This window comes from Phyllopteryx taeniolatus, chromosome 12 (assembly GCF_024500385.1).
Source record: "Phyllopteryx taeniolatus isolate TA_2022b chromosome 12, UOR_Ptae_1.2, whole genome shotgun sequence".
NCBI classification, from domain to species: Eukaryota; Metazoa; Chordata; class Actinopteri; order Syngnathiformes; family Syngnathidae; genus Phyllopteryx; species Phyllopteryx taeniolatus.
This window is the reverse complement of record NC_084513.1, coordinates 8,833,396-8,845,647: the sequence shown is the minus strand read 5'-3', so window position 1 is coordinate 8,845,647 and position 12,252 is coordinate 8,833,396. Positions and strand designations below refer to the sequence as shown.

The 12,252-nt window shown below is 39.3% G+C and overlaps 1 protein-coding gene across 3 annotated transcripts in view; it reads left to right on the top strand.

The window, feature by feature from the left end:
* col18a1a (collagen type XVIII alpha 1 chain a) overlaps window positions 1-12,252 on the top strand; it is a 74,705-nt gene that overhangs the window by 41,870 nt on the left and 20,583 nt on the right. For 2 of the 3 annotated variants that reach the window (XM_061792586.1, XM_061792584.1), the window contains 2 exons: window positions 7,945-8,483; window positions 10,996-11,079. In XM_061792586.1, the coding sequence (XP_061648570.1) occupies window positions 7,945-8,483; window positions 10,996-11,079 (623 nt within the window). Of the gene's footprint in view, window positions 1-320; window positions 1,187-7,944; window positions 8,484-10,995; window positions 11,080-12,252 lie in introns of those variants that run through there. The other variant, XM_061792583.1, reaches the window with a different exon arrangement.

Sequence of the window (12,252 nt, the reverse complement as noted above, 5' to 3'; positions counted from 1 at the left end):
CATGAAGGTTTTGCAGGAAATGTTTCAAAAGTTGGGTCTACATTTGGACACTCTAATTCGGGGCTATTGCCTAAATCTGAATTAGCAAAAAAAGATGAATTTAATGAAGAATCTGGATCTGAAAGCCCAGAACCTTTTGTGGGAAACCCCAAAAAGTTGTTAGTGCACAGTAACCTTCACGGGTTTGACAGTGAGGGCAATGTACTTTCTGAAGTGAACAATCTGAAGATTCAAATGAATGCTAGTAGTAACGGTAGTAGTAGCAGGAATGGTAGTAGTCGTAGTAGTAGTAGTGGTAGTGGAACTGAAGAAACCAATAATCTTGTAGGAGGTGGATTTAGTTTGAGTACAAATCAGTCTGACAGTTTGACAGATCTTTCTCATGAATCGGCTACACTTGCATATTTACAAAACAAGATCGTTGATAACAATTCTTTGGGAACTAGCTGGGGACCTGAGGACAAACAACAAGTGGACATTTATCTATCTCATGAACGTGCCTCTGAAGTTGACCAAAATTCATTTAACAACAATCACCAGAAGTTACCATTAGAAACTCCCTACAGATTTCAGACACAATCAGATATAGATGACACAAAATCGGACGGAACAGTATTAGCCCTTTCTATGCAGCATCAAATCAATAATCAGGCATTACCTACTAGCCAGGCAGTGACTCCTAGCCATACCTTAACACAAACATCAGACAGTCAGTCAAAACACAGCCAATTTGTCAGTCAGTTTGTAGCTACATATACAGTTGCAGAGAGCTATACACCAGCAAAAGATGAGAAAGAATTTCCAAAACCATATCTTAATAGAAAACCCCCACATTGCTTAATGCTGGATACTGCTCTTCAGTTCTGCTCATCCATGACTGGCAAAAGATTTGTTGTGCCCAATCATCTAAACCAGACCAGCTTGGAAGAAATCCAAGTACTCCTACATGACTGGGCTTGGTTGTTGAGGTCAAAGTGCCACCGTGGTTTGGAGATGTTCTTCTGTCCTCTGCTGCTACCAAAGTGTGGCTCTCCAATGACGGTGTTGCCTTGCCGAAGCTTTTGTGAAGGTTTAAGGGACAGTTGCTGGACGCTTCTGGACGAGGGACGCCTCCCTTTGGAGTGCCACCAACTTCCAGAAGAGGAGGATGATCGGTATCAGTGCTTGTCGGTTTTTAATCTGAAAGGTAATGATTGGTTTAAATTAATACCAATTTTGACATTTATTTTGTACCAGTTCTTAAAACCCCTACCTTCCCAGTTCGTCTGCAATACCAAACCAATATCCACACACTTCCTAAATGACTACAGTCCCACCCCCACCCTCACCCCAATGGGAATCCCCATGCACCGAAATATTACTCCAAAGACAATCAAGTATGTGTTGCTGTTAATCGGTTGGTCGTTCTATAACAGCATGTGCCTAGCAACCTGTAATTTGTTGCACGTATTTGTTCCCTTGTCCATTTAAATTGCATGTGAATGGACCATTACACACACACACACACACACACAAACACACACACACACACACACACCACGAATTAAGGTATAATGCAAATGCATGTCTAGGTAGCTTTATGTACAGTAGTGACAAAAAGTGTCAATACACGTAAGGATTTTTGCATCTGCAATTCTCTGTTTGATATCATTTTTGTACTACAAATTCAGTGACTGTTTGAAAATGGGCTGCACGATAGACGACTTGGTTAGCACATCTGCGTCACATTTGTGAGGACCCAAGTTCAAATCTGGCCTTGCCTGCGTGGAGTTTGCATGTTATCCCTGTGCCTGTGTGGGTTTATCCGGGTACTGCAGTTTCCTCCCACATTCCAAAAGCATGCCGGTGGGCTAATTGAAGACTCTAAATTGTCCATAGGTGTGAATGTGAGTGCGAATAGGTGTTTGTTGATATGTGCCCTGCGATTAGCTGGCGACCAATTCAGGGTGTACCCCGCCTCTCACCAGAAATGAGCTGAAATAGGTGCCAGCACAACCGCGACCCTAGTGAGGAGAAGCGGTTCAGAGAATGGATGGATGGATGTTTGAAAATGATCCTGCTTTGTTAACATTGAAAATATAGGCCCATCAATCGTCAGAGTTAATCTGTGGCTACTTATTCTAATTACTTTGCTCTTTCTGGCATGGGAATGTTTATAGTAAATTCTATTTTGCTGTTAAATTGATTGACGTTAATAATCTTAATAATCAAATTTAATGTACCTGCTGGATGAAAATCATGCATGCCACTCACTAAAATTAAGAGGAGGACAATGATTCAAATGTTTATTGCCACTTGACTGATACTTCTTTTGACAAACATCCTGTGTTGCACTCTACTGTGAATAGAATATTTTTCTATAATGCAGATGTGCCTCTAAATCTCTTTGACCAAATACCTGGCTCTGCCCTGCCCCTTCAGTTCATATCAGTGAGTGTTCAAGGAGGTCTTTTTACAGCGCCAGTATCTTCCTGGCAGCTTGCTCTGCTGACAGACTGAGTGGTCAGTTAGTTCTTCTACCCACACTAAAGGACAGATAACTGGCCAAATAGGATGCTCAGCAGACTTTATGTTAGCTAAAGCTAGACAATAAATTTTGGGGATGTCAGAGAGATTTATCAAAGGCATTGACGACTGAGACGAACCCATACATTCATGGAATGATGAAGAAAACCCTATTCAAATTTGTGGACTGGATCGTTTTTTTTTTCATGTGACTCCAAATGAACCCCTACCGTGCAGCGCCTTAGATGCTTCAGACTTGTTTGTTGTTGTTGTTTTTTTTTTACTATCAGGAGATGTGAAGATGTGAAAGTACTCTCTCCTTTGGGCCTTAATAACCACCTACCACTACATCACTTAATTATAGGCTATGAATGTGACCTGATATGCTTACATCCATAGGGTGAACAACTATATCATGTGGCCGCTAAGCACAACACGGACATAACGAAGTCAGGCTGCACATGTGGTAGAGTTATGTGCTCAAAAACATTCAGACATGTTTATATGTATGACATGAGAAATCTGTGAACGTGATCTGTTCACTCTGAGGGGGCAGTAAAACAGGATGTTTAAGTAATGCAAGCCTTATACATGATTTTATATGGTTACTTGTGTGCTTGAAATATGGGAAGTCACTTATATCTTGGTCTCAAGGTACATGTTCACCTTTCTTAAATGTAAAACTATAGTTGTCCATTGTCATTCTGAGATGGCGGTATCTGTCTGCATGTATTTTGTAGCCATAAAACTATGGACGAGCTCCCACCAATTTGAAAACACCACCGTTCCTTTCAACAAAGATTGAAATTGTACCGCATGATGGAACTGTCCATAACCCTTTCCCTGTCTATGTTTGCCTTGTACTCACTTTGGATTGGCTCTTAAAGGGGTACTACTTATGGGCACAGTGCAGTCCAACCTTTTGGTTGAAAGAAACACATTGGACCCAAGGGCTTGCGTTGCAGTCATATGAAAACTGAGTATGTATTACGCTCAAGGATTTTCCTCCCCAAAAGATATCATATCCTTTTATGGTAGTACAAATAAAGGGGGTGGGGGGGATTCTGTTTTTTTTTTTTATTTATTTATTTTTTAGTTACAGGTACAAAACCTGGTAACTAGAACCATATTTGTCTTTAAGAAAAGACTTTGGACAGAACCATTTCTCTGACTGCAGTGTGCAATGGTCTCTTGGAAATCCAATTGTGCCCATTACATTGAGAACTACACATTTTTTGGGGTATATGAGTTGCCTTTATTTAACTTATAAATCAAAAGGGTTAACAACCACTACATATTAAATTTTGTCTCACATTCATTGGACAGCAATGAATCACCAATTTTGTGAGACTGAGCTTTTTGTATAATGTAGGAAAGGATTATTGCCCTTGTCAGCAGGTCTCCGGGGGTGTTTTAAATAGTGACACCACAAAGTCTGTAAAACTGTGACTTTTCACATGATTAAATGTTTTCCCATGAATTATGCAAATTATGCATATTATCTCAAAATTGGACATTTACACTCCCACGCTGCATACAGTTTTTTCACCAGGGAATCACAATACTGGAGCTCCATCTTGGAATTCTGTCGGAATAGGAAGAGGCTTTCTCGACAAGACAAACGAGTAGCATAAACCCGGGACTACTCTATTCAGTGACTGTCCGCTCGACCTTGGGGCTGTCATTGGTTGACAATGCTTCTTGAGAATGTAAGAATGCAGTTAAAATGCTAATGGCTAGGGTAGGCTATATGGTGGCCTACTCTCTGGCAGAAGAAAAATGCAGAAAAAACAGAAAAACATCTTGTGAGACGTGATGGCATGCATCACCAGCAAGTTAAGTCAATCATTTTCAGTGTTTCCACTGTTAGTTTGGAAATCCCTTCCTTCCTATGTTAGGGACATAGGATGTTGGCAAATGCTTGTTCCTTTGAAACTTGAAACTACATGTCTCTTCATGGTAGACTGTTCTTTTTAGCATGGGGACAGGTATAGTAAAACATATTTTAGATCTGGATTGAATAATTGGTCAAAGTTCATTTGCAGTAAAAACTTCAATGCTACATGTTAACAGTTTCATATAGCATTTAGCCTTGACCAGAAAATTCAAGGAGCTATATATATATCTATTCTAAACATAAATTATTTCCAGTTTGAACAGACCAAGCTCACAGCAGAATTGCAGTTGGAATCAGTTTTAGCATTTGACAACAAATTCTGCTAACAGGAGAAATTGTCATCGACTGCACAGGACTAACTTCCTGCAACATGGCTATTATAGCATAAACCATTTCTGTGTAAATATATTCCAACAGATATAAGATGTATATTTTTGTCTCAACTAGTTTATTAGGAAGTCTGCTGTTTAGCTAATGTTAGTTAATAATCTGCAGTAAACGTTTGTGATGTTTGATGGAACTGGGACAAACTCGAATCAGCATTTGTTTCATATAACATACATAACTTCATTCTTGTTTTTTCTTTTTTTCTTTTTGCATGCCCTGAATGATAAGTTTGCTTAATTTTGTTGTACTATACATGTATATCCAACAAGCCTGCCAGTAGTGGGCCACATTAGGAGCTATCTGAATCCCACTGTGTCATTGCAGAGTCTGATTACCGTTGTGGCGTTGACATGGCCCAATATCAGAGCCCACCAGCCAGCAACTGTCTTGTCGTGTTAAAGTGATGCTTTGTCATTGATAGGGGCCAATGTCATCAGGGCCCCCTTCAGCTAGGGGCCTTAGGCAATTGCCTTGCTTGCCTCATTATACCATACACTCAAATTAAGAAATGAATGATGAGCTCACTTGACAAGTTCTGCGTAAAACATTCAAATATGAATCTACGTAAAAAATGACAAATTAATCAGAACATAAGATGCGTAAAATATACTGGGCTAATATTTGTTTTGACTTAGATATGCGTCATTTCTGGTGCTGTATATCCATCAATGATTTTTTTTTTTTTTATGGTGCTGTGTCTATAAAGAGATATTTGGAAATGTGATCTAATTTTAGTACCTTAGGGATCGGTATGACTTAATCATAGTGTATTGCTGTCCTGTTAAACATTCTGCGTAAAACATTCAAATATGAATCTACGTAAAACATGACAAATGAATCATAACATAAGATGCGTAAAATATATTGGGCTAATATTTGTTTTGACTTAGATATGCGTCATTTCTGGTGCTGTATATCCACCAATGATCTTTTTTTCTTTTTTTATGGTGCTGTGTCTATAAAGAGATATTTGGAAATGTGATCTAATTTTAGTACCTTAGGGATCGGTATGACTTAATAATAGTGTATTACTGTCCTGTTAAGGCTTGACTTGGTTCTTTGTCTGCTCCGATTCAAAGGTTTGCTTTTGGAACAGCATGCAAGAATATTCAGACTTGTGTCGAGGGTTGTTGAGCACAAAGCGGGACCCCAGGTTCGGCCAAACACCTTGTGTGTTTAAGATCTAAACAAAGCAAACCGCCAGCTACACTGATCTCCAGCGCTCACAGCGGCGGGGAGGCTTTGAACCCGCCAATAAAACTGGAACACGACTCACCGGGCGGTAAACCAAATCTTGTCTTCAAAGAATGAGAAAATTCAAGGGATGTCCCGTAACAGTACTTTTTGTAAAAACACTGGGATACATCACTGTTTGTAGTAAGTAATTCTAGTTTGTCTGAAGTCAGATGTCAGACATGCACACCATGCTCTGTAAATATTTTGTTTGCTTAAGCCTGCTTCAATTATTATGTGCTAAGTCACCAGTCACCCAGGGAGATGGAGGTATGAGGTAATACGTTCTAGGGGCCCAGCTGATGGACTCTGTGAACTATGGTGCAGTGTCATTCAGTAGATGTTGCATCAAGTCAGGGGACGTATTTACTTTAGTCTCGAGGCAACGTGTTTTCACAAAAATGGACTGGGATGTCAGATAAAAGTGATGTATTTTCTTTAGAACAAATTAGCCTGGCTTTCATAAGTTTGGTGTCCTGTGTTTGTTTGAATTAGTTGAATAGTTCAAATACAAAAGCGGACAAGTGCCATTTTGACAGAAATAGCGCCACACCTACTAGCAGACTGCCTAAAACGGTATTGTTTGATGTTGCATTTCCGCACCCTGCAAAACCAAACCACTACTATGTAAAATTCAATGAAGATAAATACATAAACTGATGAGCCCCATACGGATTTGGAGGGCATTGAAGCTAGTCACGAGCCCATACGCCTTTACGTCATCACAAAGCCGTCACTCGTCACATACGTCCTCAAACATGTCTGGGCCTGTTACTTCTCATTTACTCGATCCTAAAACAGGTTCACTTGTGCTTGAAAATGAGTGTAAAATATGATAATTTTCTGAAACAGTCCAAGAGAGATCATGTCGTGAAACTCATGGGTGAGATTGGTGACTGATTCTTCGCTGATGTTGGTGGCAATCAACTGGGTCAACAGGATCTTGAGGATAACAGCAATAAAGAAGATAACAGACTCTGTGCAATCAATGTGACCTGTCTCTCCATTTCAAGGGTTAGAAATAAGAATTTATTTTTGTTAAGGTTTTGCAATGAAATTATATAATATACCTCTTTGATTTGTATTATTTAGAATGCCCAAGATAAAAATTATTAGGATTAACCTGGAACCAGAAATGAAGAAAAAAATCTCAATTCACAAAAAAAAAGAAATGGAAATGTCTGCTTTTTCATTTGAATTTTTCAGTTGTTAAAGCTAGCAACAACTTTTGTTTTTATGCAAGGAAAACACAACGGTTCCCTGGAACCATTAAATGAGAAGATGTAATACTCTATCAGTTCCCTGATTCTTCAAGTGTTTGTAGGGTTTCGGTATTTTTTTCTGAACCAATCATCCATTACCAATGCAGTACTACTTACCCTAATGAGGGTCACCCATCCAACTTCACAATTGGAAAGGTCACACACATCCTGGACAGATTTTGTTGCCTTTTATTATAATTTGTTTTAAATTGAATACATGTTCAATTAATTGCCATAGTTCTCCACAGACCCTTGTGTTAGATTATTATTTCTATGATTGTGTCTGTGGTCAGACTATCAGGTCACTGAGCTCAGTTTGCAAGGTTTGGAGACACTAGTTGCCTATTCAAATCTGGGTAAAATGGGACTATGCTCCCCCTTTACTACAACAACCCTTATTTTGGTCTTGAAGTGAAGAACTGGATTGTGTTCTCTTTTCCTTGTTTCTCCAAAAACATGCCGTTTGGTTGAGTTTGTAAAATAAAAGTAAAATTGTGAAATACTATTGTTCCGTCAGACACAAACACAAACACACACCATTACCAAACGCCTAATGAAACCTATTCTAACATTGTACCCTGCCATGCTGCCCTCCCTTTTAATGAGCCCTTCGTGTTTTCTAAATTGTGGTCTCATGTCCATTTTTTTCCTTCCCTTTAGAAGACAGTGTCTCCCTGCTGCAGCTGATCGGGGACGCTCCTCCAAATGAGATCACACGAGTTTACGGGCCTGACTCCGCTCCCGGCTACGTGGTGGGGTCGATGACAAACACGGGCCAGTTGGCCCGCGCCTACCTGCCGAACCCATTCTACCGGGACTTTTCCCTCATCTTCAACTTGAAACCCACATCTGACAGGGGTGGCGTGATCTTCTCGGTCACAGACGCCACACAGCAGATCATGTATGTGGGTGTCAAACTGTCACCCGTGCAGGGCGGAAACCAGAATGTCATATTATACTACACAGAGCCTGACTCAGAGACGTCATACGAGGCCGCCAGGTTCCTCGTACCCTCTTTGAGGGACACCTGGACCCGTTTTGCTATCGCGGTAAAGGATGACAAGGTCATGTTCTACCTGAACTGTGACATAGATCCTCTAGTGCTGCGCATCGAAAGGTCCCCTGATGAGATGGAGTTAGAAGCTGGCGCGAGGGTCTTTGTTGGACAGGCTGGAGGCTCTGATCCAGACAAGTTCTTGGTATGTGTAAAGACTTCAACTATGTTACAATCTCGAATTCAAATATGAAGTACAGAAATCCGTCGTTATTTGTTTTAATAGGGGGGTAAACTTGGCTCCTCCCCAACATACAAAGATCTTAGAACAGTCGAGATGTATAACTTCAACATACTTCCTTGACACCAATTACAGTGGTGCCTTGTGATAAGACTGACCGGATTTACTAGATTTTTGAGATACAAGCCATCGTTCTGCCTTTTTCTTTGGTTTGACTTGTGAGGAAAATTTTAGAAAGCTCTGTATAGTGGGATGAACTCAACTCACGTCACAGGAAGCAGCAGTTTGGCAGATATTGACCAATTCTTCAAAAAAGAAGCTTAAAGATGTTTTATGACACTCATAATTGAAGTTTACTGTCAAACTAAATATAAAACAGAATTTACACTGTATTAACTAAAACACAGTAACCTTGTCTTACAAAAGTCTGCTAAGCTTAATGCTAACAAACGACAAAAAATAACACCATAGATGGACGGCCTAACGAATAACATCTGTGTGGCGGTGTTGTAACAGTTCAAGCAACGGCTATTTGAACGCATGCATTAACACATGTTGACAGACTATAGAGCAATACCCACATGCATATATTCTTTACCCGCTGCGAAAAATGACAAATATTAATGCAGCTTACTGAGTCACTTAAAGTAGGTGTGAAATTCTTCTTTGTTTCCGTCTTCATGACTGTATTATACTGACTAAGGGGGCGAAGTCACGCAATGAAATAATCATGATGCACAAACTATACAATTCTTTATATTCTATTGCATTACGTCATTACTATATGTTTTTATATTATTCTATTCATTTCAGTGGGAAAAGATGATTTCAGGTACGAGTGTTTTTAGTTAATCACGTGGTCACGGAATGAATTTAACTTCTATCTGAAGGCAACACTGTACTACTTTCCTCGTCCCCAGGGTTTTGGCACCATCCTGTGGCATAGGTGAGTTTTTCAGTGACTAGCTAAGGATAGGTTCCACAGGGGAAAAAAAACCCACGCACAAATAGGTACATTTGTGAACAGCAAACTACAAATAGGCGGGGGTTCACTGATGATAAAGTAAAAACATCCATGGTCTTCTGGTTATAATCACATCCCTAAACCTTTGTCTATTGTTATCGTGAACCAGAACCAACTTCTGATGAAATCAGACTTCCTGCAGCTCAAATGCTGTTTTATATCCCTAATCAAGCATGCGAGACATTGCAGCTGAATAACTAATTTGATTTCATTGCTCAAATTAGCTCCATCCAAACCATCACACAGTTGTTCGTAATCACCTCAGCAGCTTCCCGAAAGTTGTCTGCAAGTAATTGGAGGTCCTCAGCGTGGGCATATAATTTAGGTCTTTCATTCGTTTGCAGCAAATCACCTCATTTGACCCGGACGTCTGCTGAACATGTTGTTAAGGAGTTACTTTTCCTTACCCTTGGCTACTAAAAGCATGGTACTTCCAGCAAGTTCAGTTCAGTGCTCCACATTCCTCTGAAAAGTTAATGGCTAAAAGAACGTCAACTTATTTTACTTAAGTCAAATATTAGAAATAAATGAATAGTGGATTTACTTGAAATCAGTATTCCTGGTGGATTCCGTGCCGTTTGGGTTTTTATTTATTCTGTGTTCCTAAATATGGAAAAAATTCAGTCTGCTAAAAGACTAACTACTGAAGGAGTGAAGATAAATAAAGACCCATTTGCATGTCCAAAGCAATCAAGAGTGTGTTCCATCGGGGCAATTGCACTTTAAACAGGTTTTAAAAAGTTTGGCCAGCAGATACATAATTTATCTTCTCCTAAAAACATTTGAGCTTAGATTGCACTACTTCGACGGCAGACATATTTTGGAAAAAAATATTCGTACTTTGCTACAGTGCTCAGTGAAAGGTCTGAATGTTATGAATTAGCATGTATGCATAATAAGTCTATAATATCTACGTTCAGTCGTTCTGTTTATTTACGTTGCGTACAGTGGCACAGGAACTATCACATTTATTGTATGACGTACATGCATGACATGGAGTTTTTTTATTTTTTACTTGGTACACTTGGCCTCGATTACATGACATGTACATTGTGCGTGCTTGTACCCGAGGGTGTGCCGTGGATATGTTTGAATTTTTTTCACTCCATTGATTATTTCCAGTCCATCTGTTCTTTTTTTTTGTGCGCATTGACGAAGAAGCTATGGCATCAATGATATGACATGGACATCATGTGATTATGTGACCGTGCATGAAATCGCCTTTTTTTTTTTTTTTTTTTTTTTTGTCTGTAGATAATTAGTCATTCTGTAAATTTCTATGGTGCATATTTATTATTAGCTTTGGCATCAATTATAAGATGCATACATTGTACCCATGCGTGACTGAGTGTCTTATGAAAAGTTCTTATATTATTTATAGTCAATCTGTGATATTCTATTGCAATTTGGTCATCAAACGTCAAACCCACCGTGATCTTGTCTTCTAACCAGGGTGTAATGAGCGAGCTGAGCGTGGTCGGAGACCCCCGTGCCGCTGAGAGGCACTGCGAAGAGGACAACGATGACTCCGACATGGTGAGTATAAACTCAGTGCGCTATTTCGTGTAGGAACACTACCATTTCACATTATGCTGTATTTCATATCCAATCATCATATTTAACACGTCAAATCAGTTTCTACGGATATCCTATGATAAGTAACCGGTGTACAGATGTGTCCAGAAGTATTTGGACCGTTTTTGCCTTTTGACACCACCACAATGGGAATAAATAAACCCCAGGTGTATCAGAGTGATTGGAAGAGAGGAGTATGGCGAAGGAATGGAACAGTTTATAATCCAAAGCATACCACATCACGTCTCAAACATGTTGGAGGCAGTGACTATGTTTTACGTACATAAATTAATCGAGTGACTGACATCATTAAATCTCTACGTTTTGATGGCGGGCTTTCATTTAGTATTGGAAAACAAACAATACATTATTTGAAATTTGCTAATCCAACCCACTTATGATACCATAGATATACCTTTGGGCAACTTTTATTTGGCTTTTTTAATTGTCACGGACTAACAAAATACAGTTTCGATATATTAACGCATCCCTGTTTGGCAGGTAGATTTGCTCAGTCATCATGTCACAGTTTAAAAAATTATGTTTTGTGGATACAGTACAGTATTCTCTACTAGCAAAAAATGAGAGTAATTGACAACCCACAAAAAATGTGTATAGTTACCTATACTGATACTGTGAACTGTAAACCACAAACTTATTATCATTTCAAACTCACCTTACAATGTTGCCCTTAAAAATAAATGGCTTGCAGATGACTTGATTTCGAAAAAAGATGCACCTTAAAGGCACATGACCATGCTGCGAAGACTCTCTGTCACTTGTGCTAGCAACCCAGGCTAAACTTAGCTCCTCCCCAACATACAAAGCTTATTCCTCATTTGCAATAAATCTCAGCGTAATTACTTGACACCAATTATTCTACTACTTTCCTATTTTGACAGGGCTTTGGAACCATCTTGTGACATCTTTGGGTGTTTCTAAAAGAGCACTTATTTGTGAATTTGTGAATAATGAAAGGCAAATTGGTGGGTTCACTGTATTGTATTATTTATTTGACTTCATTAAAATGATGTAGCATTAATGTATTTCCCTTTCAGTCCAAACCTGCCTCCCACCCCCGGATTCGCCTTTTTCATTGCATCATTTCTCATTAATCTGCAGCTTGTGATAGTC